This window comes from Urocampus carinirostris, chromosome 11, assembly GCF_059441175.1.
Source record: "Urocampus carinirostris isolate Australia breed hairy pipefish chromosome 11, RoL_Ucar_1.0, whole genome shotgun sequence".
In the NCBI taxonomy this organism is placed as follows: domain Eukaryota; kingdom Metazoa; phylum Chordata; class Actinopteri; order Syngnathiformes; family Syngnathidae; genus Urocampus; species Urocampus carinirostris.
In genome coordinates, this window is record NC_142359.1 from 34,917,950 (window position 1) to 34,933,785 (window position 15,836).

General features: G+C 42.1%; 3 protein-coding genes across 8 annotated transcripts in view; 2 read left to right on the forward strand and 1 right to left on the reverse strand.

Annotated features, from left to right (window-relative positions):
* pphln1 (periphilin 1) overlaps positions 1-828 on the reverse strand; it is a 66,826-nt gene extending 65,998 nt beyond the window's left edge. For all 5 annotated transcript variants that reach the window (XM_088348582.1, XM_088348580.1, XM_088348579.1 and 2 more), the window contains exons 1-2: positions 721-828; positions 289-329 (exon numbers count right to left, since the gene is read on the reverse strand). In XM_088348582.1, coding sequence (XP_088204708.1) covers position 289 — 1 coding nt within the window. In that variant the 5' untranslated portion in view covers positions 290-329; positions 721-828. The remainder of the gene's footprint in view (positions 1-288; positions 330-720) is intronic.
* zcrb1 (zinc finger CCHC-type and RNA binding motif 1) lies at positions 826-3,236 on the forward strand. 2 transcript variants are annotated; one of them, XM_088348583.1, is made up of 7 exons: positions 826-1,125; positions 1,218-1,246; positions 2,208-2,319; positions 2,388-2,495; positions 2,566-2,675; positions 2,741-2,816; positions 2,897-3,236. In XM_088348583.1, the coding sequence occupies exons 1-7, from the start codon at positions 1,042-1,044 to the stop codon at positions 3,044-3,046; spliced, it is 669 nt and encodes a 222-aa protein (XP_088204709.1). In that variant the 5' UTR covers positions 826-1,041; the 3' UTR covers positions 3,047-3,236. The 2 variants fall into 2 exon arrangements, with proteins under 2 accessions (XP_088204709.1, XP_088204710.1); XM_088348584.1 differs by lacking the exon at positions 1,218-1,246.
* Positions 3,237-6,723: 3,487 nt separating this feature from the next.
* Positions 6,724-15,836, forward strand: part of yaf2 (YY1 associated factor 2) — a 31,505-nt gene continuing 22,392 nt past the window's right edge. The window contains exons 1-2 of the mRNA XM_088347166.1: positions 6,724-6,944; positions 7,268-7,393. Of these exons, the coding sequence (XP_088203292.1) occupies positions 6,919-6,944; positions 7,268-7,393 (152 nt within the window). The 5' untranslated portion in view covers positions 6,724-6,918. The remainder of the gene's footprint in view (positions 6,945-7,267; positions 7,394-15,836) is intronic.

The following is a 15,836-nucleotide window of genomic DNA, read 5'->3' on the forward strand; positions in this document are numbered from 1 at the left end:
TTACAATACACTATTCTTTTTCATTGCATTATTTTTACAACTTAAGCACTACGCTGTAATTATTTTTTGCCTATTTCATCCTGACAGTCACTTATCTTTTATGTCTTCAAAGTATTTATCTAACATGTTTTACCCTGGAGTGCCATGTCCAGTTTTGTTGCATACAATGTTACACAAGGTTAATATCAATGAGGATAAAAATAATCAATTCTAATTCTTAATGACACTAGTTGTCGAGTTGCCGACAAAAATAACAACTTCATATGATTAATCAATCATTCAACTCACTCTCAGGTCCTGACGTCTGCTCTTGGTGAATTTCTGGAAACCTGTAGAGGGTTTAGAGAGGGTAACGTTGAACGTACACGAAGTGTGGGTATGTTTCAACAGTTATGAGCTATTCAACTTAAGCACCATGACAGTTAAACGAATGGAGGTCATAAAGCCTTAAATAAATCATGGCTGCACGGACTATACAAAAAAATCCCAAAGGCAGAAATGTTTAATTTAAACTGGAAGCTTATCATTTCAAATCATCAAGGCAGAACTGTACATAAAAGCATTGTACTAGCAGGCTAACGGTTGTCAACAGACGGCACTTGAATTCACATTTGTTGCCACTTGGGAGACTAGAATATACATATCCAGTAGTGTGCCTTACACACTGGACAACATGTCAATCCAAACAAAGCATCTTAGATTTGGTTTATTTAGACTCACGCTAGCCTTTGGCAGATGCTTCCCTTGAGACGTATGCTATGCCGCCATCTTGGCCCTCCTTCTTCACAAGAGCGTCTATTCTATTGGTTAGGGGGGTGACGTCATTGATCGGCGACAAAGAAACTGTGTTTACTTCTGCTCCCTACACAAATGCAGAAAATAAAACGTGTTGTTGAGTAATTTGACTCCCCCAGTCTCTGAAACAATTAAAACTGTGTTGATAAGTGATATTTACTTCAAGCACTGAAGTTTGTGCTTTATTATTTTTCTTGAGCTGGTACTCATTGAATTTTGCATTTTCAGGTTTCTGACGCATTCAACATGAGCGGTGGCTTAGCACCAAGCAAAAGCACTGTTTATGTGTCGAATCTGCCCTTCTCTCTCACCAACAATGACCTCCACAAGGTAATTTACCATCCATTGCGTTTTCCACTTTTAATATATACGCATTGTTAAAAAATAACATGAAATTAACAGAATACTTGTAACGATTTCAGCTGTTAACCAAGTACGGGAAAGTGGTTAAGTGAGTGTTCTTTGTTTCACTTTTATAATTCATTACACTATCATTAACTCATTCAATTCCATTCGTTTCTCTCAAATTCAAAAAGCCGGAGCCAGCCATTATTTTGCCATTTTGTCTTATTTTGTAAGGTCTACAAAAATAGTTCTGTAGCTATATAGGCATAGGACATATCGCACTAAAGCTTCTAGCGTTTACTCTTATTAAGTGGACAACAAATGAACGTTGCTATGTTTCTTGAATATAATTCTGAGGAAAAACGGCTATTTTGTGAAAGGATTCATTTCAAGCATCATTTTTACTCTGGTGCTTTTCATTTTATTTTTTATGAAACCTCCAACATCTAAACAATGCTTTCCAAAAACACAAGGGCATTTTGCTAGCAAAATTACAATTTATTGCATGAACACTTATACATGAGCAATGCAATAACTTTGCAAGAATCTTTCAGAGCTCGATGTTTCCGAAGATGTGATCACACGATATCGGTCAACATGGCGATCACGTTACTGTGGATCATGTGCATGAAACGTCATCCCTCTCTTCCCCAACGATGAGGAAGGGACTTGATCTTCTTTTTTTTAAGAGAAAAAGCTTTGAAGCGTTAGCTGTCTGTACTTATCTAGATCTTCCCTTTTCTTGCCACACTCCTTCACTGCAACTACACGCCATATGGGGCCGCCTACACACTTCAATTATTAGCTTCTGGAAGCAACACACTAAGTGGGGGCTTCCTTGATGTGTGGAAAATGCTCGGAGCAGCTCATACTGACATTCTCAGAGGCTTGATAATTACTGATGAGCTGCGCCAAACGTTTTATAATGTATTTTTTAAAATAAAACTAAAATGTGTTATTGTGTTCTGTCACTCTGGGACAATACTTCTGTAAGTGTATTTATACATAATGGCATTGAATGAGGTAATAACTCTGTGGCAATATTGTGATGGCTGCCTGTCTCTCAGGGTTACAATTGTAAAAGATAAAGACACCCACAAAAGCAAAGGTGTGGCATTCGTTCTATTTTTGGACAGAGAGTCAGCACATACCTGTGCAAGAGCATTAAATAACAAGCAAGTAAGTAACCGCTTATCAAAGGTATTTTATTATTATTGCTTGCAAGTTCTAATGTGCTTTCCTTGCAGTTGTTTGGCAGAACTGTAAAAGCAAGTATTGCAATCGACAATGGCCGAGCGACGGAGTTCATCAGGAGGCGGAACTACACTGACAAAACCAGGTGTTACGAATGTGGGGTCAGTACAACTTTGAATGTGCGTAAGTATCTATCAGCAGTTGATAAGTTTATTTGCTAATACATACCAGAACTCAGGACACATGAGCTACGCATGCCCCCAAAATATGCTTGGAGAGCGAGAGCCGCCAAAGAAAAAGGAAAAGAAAAAGAAGAAAAAAGATCAGGCTCTCGAACACGTGTACGTAAAAATACATCTGCTCTAAAATCTAGGACATTTTGATTCAAACCACCTCAATTTTTTAGTGAAGAAGAACTGGAAAGTGAGGAAGAAGGAGAGGATCCATTACTCGACAGTCTGAGCCAAGCCATAGCTTTTCAGGTTATGTGCTCTCAGAAAGTGACTTTAATCGGCAACATTGATAAGTGACTAAATGAATTACTTTACATGCATCCTTACAGCAAGCACGCATTGATGAAGAAGAAAAGCAACGAAAAAGCACAGCTATGTCCCAGGACGATAGCGTTCATCCTTCGACATCCTCAGACTCCAAGAAACATCGGATCAAAAAGAGCTCATACTTCAGTGATGAGGAAGAGCTCAGCGACTAAACTGAAGTTTTGCACGTCTTAATGTTTTTAAATAAAATTACATTCACAAATATTTGTTTGTATTCATCAATCCATTTTATATAGTGCTTGTCCTCCTAGTCGTTGGACAAGAGTTCACTGTAAATTGCAGGATCTAGGTGCCCTGTACATATATTTGACTTTTTGTAAATAAACATTTTTGGAGGTTGTACTTCTCTATGCTATGCTTTTTTTTGAGTCCATTTGGGTATCTGTACAACTTGCTGTGGTTCATTGAATAATGAATTCTGGTGTTCACCAGAAGATCCTGAAGGAGAACTCGGGCTATCAGTTGGTGCTCTTAAACTCAAGCGCTCTTGGATCATGCAGCGATGGTAAATGGACTGCATTTCATATAGCGCTTTTTCAAGTCACAGAAGACCTTACAAAGCGCTTTACAATATTTTCCCCACACACCCCTTCTTGAACACTTAAACTGATTGTAAGTCAGCCATGCATGGCGCTTACCTGCATATTGAGGGACACTTGGACTCGGAGGAGCTGGGAATCAAACTTGCCACCTCTTGGTCGCAAGACCATCACTCTACCTCCATGAGGCTCTGCAGCGGGACAATGATTTAAAACACACTGGCAAGTCCACCTCTGAATGGCTCAAAAAAAGAGGGTTCTGGAGTCGCCAAGCAAAAGTTGGGATTAAAACCTAATTGAGATACGTTGGTGCCTTGCTGGCTGTCAACCAATTCAGCATGTCCCCTGCCCACTGCGTGAAGATAGCTGGGATGAGCTCCAGCATCCCCTGCAATAGATTTTGCAAGGGCATCAACAAACAAACTGATATTGTCAACATGAAATATAGGTCATTCATAAGATATAGAATACAGTATAAGTGTGTTTTAAGCCTGGATTTAAACAGATCCACTGAGTTTGCAGATTGAATCTCAGAGGGCAGTCCATTCCACAGCACGGGGCCCGAATGGAGAACGCTCTGGAAACTGGATCTCTTCTTGGTTCTTGGGATCACTAGTAGACCAGCATTTATAGAGTGAAGGCTACGAGCAAGAACATAGAACATAGAGGGAAATTGAATCGAAAATATATGAGGGGCCAAGTCCATGCATAATTTTGCATAGTATCAACTGAACCTTAAAATCACATTTTAAACCGAAAAGCAGCCAATGCAGGTCAGCCAAAATCGGGCTAATGTGATCAAACTTTCTATTCTTGGTTAAAAGTCTTGCTATAGTATTTTGTACCAGCTGCTGGCTTTTGATGCTAGACTTTGGGATACCAATGAGTAGTACATTACGGTAATCGAGACAGGAAGTAACAAACGCGTGAATTATAATCTTAGCATCAGATTGGGACAGCATAGGGCAAATCTTTGCAATACTACGAAGACTGAAACAGGATCTTTTAGTAATATTCTTAGCAAGTAGGTGGAACGACAGAATAGGATCAAATGTGACTCCTAAATTTTTGACACTCACTCTGGGTAATAATCCATTTCTCAATGTTCAGAGCAGTGTTTAAGAACAAGTCACAACATCCGTATGGACCAATAATTAGGATTTCAATCTTTTCAGGGTTGAGGCGCAATAAGTTACATGTTTTGCATCTTTTTATCTCTGTGAGGCAGGCTTCCAAATTTCCACAATTTAGTGAGGCAGAATCACCCATTGGAAGATACAGTTAAGTGTAATCTGCAAAGCAATGGAAACTGATATTATAGTTGCAAATGATATCACTTAACGGAAGCATATAAATGCTAAAAATCAGGTGACCAAGTACTGAGCCCTGTGGAACACCACAGGTAATATTAAGGGATCAGAGGTCAAATCGCTGTATCTTAGACAATGATAAATAGATAGATATATACTTTGTTCATCCCCGTAGAGAAATTCACATTTCCAGCAGTATCCTTGAGTTAAATAAGACAAGAGATATAGAATACAAAAATACCCAATAAAACGTGTGGAATAAAGACATTTAAATAGTGTTCTGAAAAATAGACACTGCAATGCCTCCTATCTGAGAGGTAGAATCTGAACCATTGGCAAATCTTCAGTGGAGGCACAGGGGGGCACTGGCTCCCCCTGTGACCCAGTTGGCCAGCCCATGTACCCCAACCCCTTCACCTAAAAATTCTGTTGGAAACACTGAAACCCCGATTCCCGTAGCTTCTGAACACAACGTCGTTCGAGTGTCCCCGAAAATGCGTTAAGAAGACCGCGTGGTCGTTTCTCAGTTGCTGCCCATACTTGCGCTCCCACGCACCCATTAACATCATCATCGAGACTTCATTGGACCTGGCCACTTGCGCACCACCATGAGCAATGTTTGGCTGAGTGACCTTGTGGTGCTTAGTGAGGAGTCCAACAGAACCTAAGCTTTAGATGTTAAGTAGCAAACACGGAAATCGCGAAACCGAGTTGTTCTGATGTGGTTTTGCATCTTAAAAAAGAGAATGAGACCAATAGCTTTGCACAGCATTTAAACGTTTAAGGACCAGAGCTGAGCAATAGATACTTAAGAGTAAAAATTACTCGCTATGAGCAGCTTTTTCCGATTCGTATGAAGAACAGTGATTCATTTTTGCTGAGCTGGTAAATGACTTAAGAAGTGGAGTACTGTTTACATACCTGTCAACCTCCACGGCTCCATGCCCTTACAAACTGTCGTATTTTCCCTTACGAAATACAAAATAATCTTACACCATATTTTTTTAAAAAACATGTTTATTTATGTAGTTTAACATGTTATATTGTACATGTGTTTCGTTATAACATATATATTGTTAATTAACATTTTGTTGTGAGATACTGAGTTGCCCGACATGACTGAGGTTTATTATAAAAAAGTTAAAAAATTAAGTAGCTTGGACGTTCACTGTAGAGGCATAAAATACATGCAAATATAATTAAGGAAAATAATACATTTTCTTATTCAAATTATGACCGTAATTCATTTTCTGTATTAAATTATTGTTGGTAATATACTGATTAAAGGGATAACCACAAACTTGTCTTTTTTCATTTTCTCCTTTTGCACTACCTTTTTTTCTTAACTTCTTTATACAACATAATAATTCAGAATACAATGCATCAAAGCAAGTGAGCCGTTTGAAGGCCGGCTCTCTTTAATGAGTTGAGCCGAAAAAGCCGGTTCTCTAAAAAGACGGACTTCCTTTCACTACACAACTCGAACTCGTTTGACTTGATTGATTTGCCGTTTCGTGATAGTCAGTGTATACCGGATGGTACAAATTTGCGTTTTCTGTACAGATTTTCTTGTACGTCGTACATGTCTTAAAATGCAGAATAAACGTACTTTGTACGGCAAAAACGTACAGGTTGACAGGTTTGTGTTTACCATTGTTTCGGGTTTACTGTTAAATGCATTGAGTGCTCCTAAGTGAATTTGATAAAAAAATATGATTACCGTTGATATTGGTAACTGGTTACTTTTACTCTGAAGTAATTTAGTTACTAACTCAGTAACTTTTTGGAAGAAGTAGTGGGTAACTATAATTAATTATTTTCTAAAGTTACGTGCCCTAAACGTGTTATTACTGATATTAAATATAAGAGAACAAAAGCTTAAGTAAAAAAATATATGATTGTGGTCCCTGACGCGGACAATGTGAGGCTCACATTGTGAGCTAATGACGGCGCTGTGGAGCCATCATGAGGAATGTCAGGCACCGGAAGCTGCGCCGTCCTGATTGGCAGAGGCGCGTCACGTGACAGGCTCCCCAAGCGGAGTTTCCACGACAGCTGGAAGCCGAAACGGCAGCGGGCGCATCGCCTCTTCTCAAAAACAATCGGGACGAAAAAAAACACAAAACAGGCTTCTGCTCGTCACGGCAACCCCTTCCACAGACAACCTGGTCTGGCATGGGCGACAAGCGGAGTCCCACAAGGTACCGACTGCGGGGAAATTGGCCTGTAAACCCGAGTGTTTAGGAGGGGGGAGCAGACAGAGGCGATCGCGCGGACGGACGAAAAAAAAACGAAGCTTTTTCTCGACGGTTTCCCCCCCCCCCCCTTTTAGCCTGCTTGTGTTTGTACAAGCGCGTCCGTGGGCGCGCGACTGTTTAAACCTCATTCAACCTCATTACTGCTTTCACACGATCCCCTTCTGTAATCCCCGAGCCAGATGTGTGGCATCGCTAGCTGTCGCTGGGTGCAAAGGGGCCGCCCTCTCTCGTCTTCATGCTTTTTTGCTTGTGTTTTTGTTTTCAAGGCCGAAGCGTCAACCCAAGCCCTCCTCCGACGAGTGGTTTTGGGACTGCAGCGTGTGCACATACAAGAACACGGCAGAGGCTTTTAAGTGCATGATGTGTGATGTCAGGAAAGGGACATCAACAAGGTAAGACCTTAGTCAACTGCCGCTAGTTTTTTTGAACGTTTTTTGACGCAATATGGGTGCTTGAAATCCTCGAAAATGCTTTTGATTTTAATGTTTTTTTCAAGTTGGAACAGTGATTGAATTTTAGGTGAAGTAGAATTTATGCCATGTTTTCTAGATTAGGTTTTCAAATAAGGGTTTTAAACTTATCTGATAACTCCCAAACAAGGATTAGAACTAGAGTTAGAAGCTAGTGCTTGGTTAACACTACAGAGCTTCACGCTCAATTCCGATTTTTTTGAGAAATCCTGTTTTTTTGTGAGATTGTTCATATTTCACACTAAATGTCCGTTGTATGCGATTTGGTCCTCCTGTGTGAATGCCTCAACTGTCACACGCAATGCACTCATGTTTGCAGAAGTACTCATGGATGTTAACAGCGGAGAGTTATTTTCTCAAATGTTGATGAAATCCAAAACATTGCTTACCCCCATTGAATGCTGTCTGTGCTATTGGAATTTAATGTAAATATTGTTAGCTATCACTGGAGGATTCTTCCGCTTTAATATTGAACTTGAGCGATATGTTGGCTGTTCCGTGAGTTATAAAATAAACAAGTGTTCATCTTCCTCGAATGTGTTTGCGACAATCTTTGTTGTTGTCTGTTGTGGTTGTTGATTTCTCCGCTTCCACTGGTGGAGGTGTCTTAGTAGTCTGTACAGCCTGTTGTGATTAAGAGCTATACAAATAAACATGACTTGCCCTTGGACTTTTAATTTTGGTAGACGGGGGGGGTGTTATGTCTTGTCCTACATCATTTTTTGACTCTGTGACTTAGTATGAGTTTTTCTTCAAAGAATATTTGGAACAGAATGTACTGACACTTGGTTGGGTGTGTCGTTTGATGTGTTGTTAAAAAGTTGAAAGTAAAGTATTTTCTCTATTATGTATGTGTTAAGGCGGCACGGCAGCTGAGTGGTAAGCGCATCAGCGGCACTGTTATGAGGTCATGGGTTCAAATGCAGCTACTAGCCTTCCTGTGCGGAGTTTGCATGTTCTCCTTGTGCTTACATGGGTTTCCTCTGGGCACTCCGGTTTCCTACCACAATCCCAAAACATGCATTTCAGGTTAATTGGCCGATCCAAATTGTCCCTAGGTGTGAGTGAGTGAGTCTGTCTCTGTGTGCCCTGCGACTGGCTGGCAACCAGTTCAGGATGTCCCCTGCCCTAGCTGGGATGGATTCGAGCACCCTCGCCGCCCTACTGAGGATAAGCGGTGCAGATAATGTTTGTATGTATGTGTTAACAATGCCGACCTGTGTTCAAAGAGCCAGTATTTTTGATTTGCCATAGTACCTGTCTGCTTTTACCTAACTTTTAGCAGAGCTGTTTAGGGCAGAACACATTCAGTTCGAGAAAAGGAGGCTATGGGGAGTGCTGACTTGAGTTGAAATGAATTGTCTTTATTATCATTGATATCAACATTGTATGCAACAAGACTGTACATGGCACTCCAGGGTAAACATGTAAAAAAGACTTTAAAGAGAAAAAAGAGAAAAGACTATCAGGGTAAAAGGAAAAATAATATTTACAACATAGTGCTCAGAGACTGGCCTACATTATAATAATAGTGCATGATCGAATGAAAAAGAAAAGTTCATCGTAACAATACAGTAGTGCAATAAATAGAAGTTCAATAACATTTAGCTGCTGGTATTTATTTTTGGTTTTGTGTGCTAACATTTAGCAGCATCAAAAAAATAAAAGAAAATAAGCCGCAGGATATGTTTTCACAATTATGTGCGCTCATTTAGGGGGGTGATGTCCCTGGTAAAGAAGCTGTGGCTGAGCCTGCTTGTCTTTGTTTTGGGGAACCTGTAGATTTGACCAGAGGGCCACTGGTCAAAGAGGTGGTGACCCGGAGAGGAAGTGTCTTATATAATGTTAATGCATCTGCTACGGTATTGCAAGCTATCAATGTCCTCTAGACTGAGGAGAGAACAGTCCATGATCTTTTGGGCTTTGTTGATTGCTGGAGAGTCATTTCATCACCGTCCCAGGAGTTGGGTTTTTTTGTCAGTGTATCGTGAAAATGGTGAAAGTAATAAAAGGCCTGCATCTTTTTAAAGTCCAAACGCTAACCCAAAGCCCAAGAAAGAGGAAAAAATAATAGTTTTTTCATGCGCAACAAAGAAATGCACATACTTGCATGCACATCAAAAACTAGATGACTAAGGCTGTAAACATGATTTTGAGCCAGAAAATGGACACAAATAGTGACAAAGTTTCAAATTAGGTGCAGCTCCTTTAAGCAATAGTAAACCTTCCAAACACAACAAAGCACCTATTGACTCAGAGTATGACAAACTAGAGGTAAGATTTCATGTCAATCATGAAATCGTCCTAGGCTGGCGGGGCCTCTCGCTCGCTGATTTTTTAAAATAAATTATCCACTCATCATGTGTTCCATGTTTCTTTTTCCTCGTGGAGGTACTGCACAGCATGCACGGAAGGGGGATTTATGCCGTCTCCAACAAGCCATTCTCTATCGGATACGGCAAATATCACTTTTCTGTGGTAGTCAGGGTCGCGTGAATGCTGTGCACTTTGCAGCTGAAGTGCGCAAATTGGCACCAGACTGTTTATTGTCGGGGACGGCAAAAATCTTGCGTGGTCGTCAGGGTAGCGTGCATGCTGCACACTTCTGTGCCAGGCTTTTCGTTGTTGGAGACGGCCTGAATCACATTTCCCTCCCCATAAATAAAATGTAAAAAAATCTGTTTTTTGTCGCCTCGGTTGCTCAAATCAAGTCGGGCTGAATTTTTTAGGCCCAATCTACCTTACACTATAGAGACATACTACATAGGACAAAGACAATGCTAATGTGTGTAAACAAGTTCATTTTCTTTAGTAACTAAACAACACAAAAAGGTCTTTCAGCATCATTCTTAGTTCTTTACCAACTTCCAGTAAATTTAGAGTTGCTTATCATACGTAGCAGTGCAGGATTTCGCAGACTTCATCAGGGCTATTGATGGTTTAACTTTGTAACAGAAACTGTAATAATTTAGTTTAATTTGCAACAAAAATGATGTTGTCGTCTGCTACCAGTGACTGAGACGATCCGGATAAGAGTCGAAATGGCAAGATGAAGTTGGCCAACAAAAAATGTGTTTGGGAAGCAGAGCCGGAGGACTCTGAGTTGGGCTCTCGCATCTCTGGGGTTGAAGTCAACGAGGTGGTCAAAAAGCTCCTCGGTGGCAGGGCCCCAGGGGTCGATGAGATCCGCCCAGAGTTCATTAAGGCTCTGGATGTTGTGGGCGTGTCATGGTTGACACGCCTCTGAAACATCGCTTGGACATCGGAAACAGTGCCTCTGGACTGACAGACTGGGGTGGTGGTTCCCCTCTTTAAGAAGGGGGACCGGAGAGTGTGTTCCAACAAAAGGGGAATCACACTTCTCGGCCTTCCTGGTAAGGTCTATTCAGGGGTACTGGAGAGGAGGGTCCGCCAGGAGGTCGAATCTCGGATTCAGGAGGAACAGTGTGGTTTTCGTTCCTGTCGTGCAACACTGGACCAGCTCTATACCCTCTGCAGGGTCCTTGAGGGTGCATGGGAGTTTGCCTATCCAGTCTACATGTGTTTTGTGGACTTGGAGAAGGCATTCGACCTTGTTCTTCGGGAGGCCCTGTGGGGGGTGCTTCGGGAGTATGGGGTACCGCACAGTCTTATCTGGGCTGTGCGGTCCCTGTAAGCCCGGTGCCAGAATTTGGTCCGCATTGCCGGCAGTAAGTCAGATTTGTTCCCGGTGAGGGTTGGAATGCGCTAGGGCTGCCCTTAGTCACCGATTCTGTTCATAACTTTTATGGACAGAATTTCTAGGCGCAGCCTTAGTGGGGGTGGAGTCCGGTTTGTGGGCCTCAGCATTGCGTCACTGCTTTTTGCAGATGACGTGGTGTTGTTGGCTTCCTTAGGCCATGATCTTCAGCTCTCGCTGGAGCGATTCGCAGCCGAGTGTGAAGCGGCCGGGGTAAGGATCAGCACCTCCAAGTCCGAGACCATGGTACTCAGCCGGAAAAGAGTGGCATGCTCCCTCCAGGTTGGGGATGAGACCTTGCCCCAAGTGGAGGAGTTCAAGTATCTTGGGGTCTTGTTCAAGAGTGAGGGTAGGATGGACAGACGGGTCGGTGCAGCGTCTGCCGTCATTCGGACCCTGTACCGGTCCGTCATGGTGAAGAGGGAGCTGAGCCGAAAGGCAAAGCTCTCCATCTACCGGTCGATTTACGTTCCTACCCTCACCTATGGTCATGAACTTTGGGTTATGACCGAAAGAACACGATCCCGGATGCAAGTGGCCGAAATGAGTTTCCTCCGCAGGGTGTCTGGGTTTTCCCTTAGAGATAAGATGTGAAGCTCAGTCATCCAGGAGGGACTCTGTGTAGAGCCACTGCTCCTCCGCAGTGAGATGAGCCAGTTGAGGTGGCTCGGGCATCTGATAAGGATGCCTCCTGGACGCCACCTTCGGGAGGTGTTCCAGGCATGTCCCACTGGCTGGAGGCCCCGGGGGCGACCCAGGACACACTGGGGAGACTATGTCTCTCGGCTGACCTGGGAACGCTTTGGGATCCTGTCGGATGAGCTGGAGGAGGTGGCTGGGACGTCTGAACTTCCCTTTTAAGGCTGCTTCCCCCATGACCCGATCCCGGATAAGCAAAAGACAATGGATGGATGGATTCAATATCGATTCATCGGTAACGTATTGGATTTCTATGCTAACATTTTCTGAATACATTTCCCGTGGCCCCACACATTCAACCACCCATCTCACTGTACTGTGTACTATGCAGGGTTCGTACAAGTGCTTAAAATCCTTGAAAATGCTTGGATTTTAATGTTGGGAAAATTGCTTGAAATTTAGGTGAAGTGCTTGTGTATGCTTTAAATTGTTGCAATGTTTCTCAATAAGTATGCTTTAAAATGATGCAGACACTGCTCTCCTGTTGCTTTGCTTTGCCATTGCATTTCTTCTCTCCTCGTGATTAACAACTGCTGGCATTCATTTGTTTGGCTATGAAACGTCATTGCTCCCTACAGTACAGGTGCCTGCTATGAAATGTTAATGAGTGCAAGGTTTATGAATGAATGAAAACTTTATTTCGAACATTAAAATAAAAACAGAACAAAAACAATAACTCATATACATATCAATTATGGAAATTCGTACTGGGCCATGCAAATATTAGGCTACTGTTTTCCAGCGGTAAATTGTAATGGAACGAACTACCTGCAGCTGAAAATATAAGATAAATTTTACCTTATCTTTTTTTTCCATTTTCACCCAACACCTATTTGGGGAGAGATTTGTCTAAAAATAACTCGGTTCGCAATTTACTCATGATAAAACTTCATATTCTTTGAAAACAAATAAAAAATTGTGGCTCTGCAAAATACATGATTTCCACCGGATTTCTTAATTTAATGATATTGGAGTAATTGAAAAATTGTTTTTTAAACTCCTTAAAAGTGCTTGATTTTGGCAATGAAAGATGTGTACATACCCTGAAGATAATGGTACTGGAACTGGGGCAGAAGATTGTAAAAAGGGGGAGTTGGATAGGAAGCTAACGACTTTGTGCCCAGTCTCTGTCCCACTGTTTATGTACGGCAGCAGCTCAGGAGGTAGAGCGGTCGGTCGTCAAGGGACCAAAGAGGTTGCAGGTTGAATTCCTGGCTCCAAGTTAAATATCAACGTTTCCTCGGGTGAGACACTGAACCCCTTATGCCCCTGATAAGCAGGTGCCTTGCATGGATGACTTTGCTGTCGGTGTGTGATTGTGGGTGCGAATGGGTAAAGTGTGAATTGTATTGTGGCGTGCTCTGGAGGTCCTCAGTGACTTTAAAGCGCTATATAAATGCAGTCCATTTACGATGTGAGTGAACTGATCGAGGACATTAGTATTAGCCCTGCTGGACACTTTGTTGGCTGTGCAATTTAGGCACAACAGGAAAATAAAAATGAGTGGGTTTGTGGGAGTGCTCGCTGTTAAAGAGTTTGTCACTGCAGCTGCCAGACAGACAACCACAGCTTATTACTATGTAACAGCTTAATCAGCCTGCTGTCATCAGACACACTCTCACGCTCAGATGCACTCAACACGCACATTTTGCACTTGGCTGCACATGCATACGCATTCAAGTTTATGTGTGTAGTCAGGACGGTAGGTTCTCATTTTTTTCTTTTGTAGGCATTTATTTTCAATCAGATCTAGATTCAAATACAGTAGTTCGGGGTGTTGAAACTTTTAAAAAAGCGGACTGGATTTAGTAGGCTGAAAATGTGTGAGGGCCGACTATTCAGCCTGGCATTCATTGAACAGTCTTTTATAAATTCATCCCCTGTAAAAAGTTTACAGTGTTTGATGATCAGCCTCGCATCCTCCTAGCTCACCTTTTGTAGGATTGTCACTTGACTCCTAGGGTCTTGTGAATAAGCGCTGCTGTGCTGTTAAATCAGCTTCCTTTTGCATCACCTTTTCACAGTTTTAGTTTACAGTTCTTTTTTTTGTAGTCAGCCTGTTTTGTCTGGCAGTGCCTTTTGATAGTTTATTCTTTGAGAACAGCCACGGTCTCCTGTCAAATTAGGCAGACACAGTTGCTTAGTCATAGAGGTGGCAGCCCTCACAGTCAACTTATCTTTTTTTTGTTTACAGTCGCAAATGTGGTGGGCTGAAATTCTTACAGAAAGCCAAGGGCAAAGTTGCCGAAGGGCTACTTACTGCCTTTCCCTAGTGAAATGGTGATGTAGTTTTTTTGGTACAAATGTATTTTATACAACAGTTAACATTACTGGCAGGCCACATATTATTAAATTTATGAAAGAGGCCGCTGGCAAGTAAAAATTAAATCACAGGCTTTACCTGGCCCCTGGGACGTACTTTAGACTTTTTTTGATATTTCCCAGAGTAAATAGGGCATTTGACGTTGTGGGTTTGAATTAAAATGAGTGTAGTTAGCACAGGCATGAGTACTGTATGTACAGTGCATCCGGAAAGTATTCACAGCGCTTCACTTTTTCCACATTTTGTTTAGTTACAGCCTCATTCCATATTGTATTAATTTAATCTCTTATCTCAAAATTCTACACAAAATACTCCATTATGACAATGTGAAAACTTTTTTTTTTTTACTTTTTTTGAATTTATTAAAAATAGAAAACTAAGAAATCACATTTACATAAGTATTCACAGCCTTTGCTTAATACTTTGTTGATCCACCTTTGGCAGCAAATACAGCCTCAAGTCTTTTTGAATATGATCCCACAAGTTTAGCACACCAATCTTTAGGCAGTTTTGCCCATTCTCCTTTGCAATTAGTCTCAAGCTCAATCAGGTTGGATGGGAGACGTTTGTGCACAGCCATTTTCAGATCTCTCCAGAGATGTTCGATCGGATTCAAGTCTGGACTCTGGCTGGGCCACTCCAGGACATTCACGGAGTGGTTCTGAAGCCAATCTTTTGAGATCTTGGCTGTGTGCTTTGGGTCGTTGTCCTGCTGAAAAATGAATCTTCGCCCCAGCCTGAGGTCAAGAGCGCTCTGGAGCAGGTTTTCATCCAAGATATCTCTATATATTGCTGCATTCATTTTTCCTTCTATCCTGACTAGTCTGCCAGTTCCTGCTGCTGAAAAACATCCCCACAGCATGATGCTGCCACCACCATGCTTCATTGTAGGGATGGTATTGGCCTGGTGATGAGCGGTGCCTGGTTTCCTCCAAACATGGCGCCTGGCATTCACACCAAAGAGTTCACTCTTTGTCTCATCAGACCAGAGAATTTTATTTCTCATGGTCTGAGAGTCATTCAGGTGCTTTTTGGCAAATTACAGACGGGCTTTCGTCTGGCCACTCTATCATACAGGCCTGATTGGTGGATTGCTGCAGAGATGGTTGTCCTTCTGGAAGGCTCTCCTCTCTCCACAGAGGAACGCTGGAGCTCTGACAGAGTGACCATCGGGTTCTTGGTCACCTCCCTGACTAAGGCCCTTCTTCCCCGATCGCTCAGTTTAGAAGGCAGGCCAGCTCTAGGAAGAGTCCTGGTGGTTCCAAATGTCTTCCATTTACGAATAATGGAGGCCACTGTGCTCATTAGGACCTTCAAAGCAGCAGAAATTTTTCTGTATCCTTCCCCAGATTTGTGCCTCAAGACAATCCTGTCTCGCAGGTCTACAGACAATTATTTTGACTTCATGCTTGGTGTTTGTGCTCTGACATGCACACTCAACTGTGGGACCTTATATAGACAGATGTGTGCCTTTCCAAATCATGTCCAATCAACTGAATTTACCGCAGGTGAACTCCAATTAAGCTGTAGAAAGATCTCAAGGATGATCAGTGGAAAAAAGATGGACCTGAGCTCAATTTTGAGCTTCATGGCAAGGGCTGTGAATACTTATGTAAATGTGATTT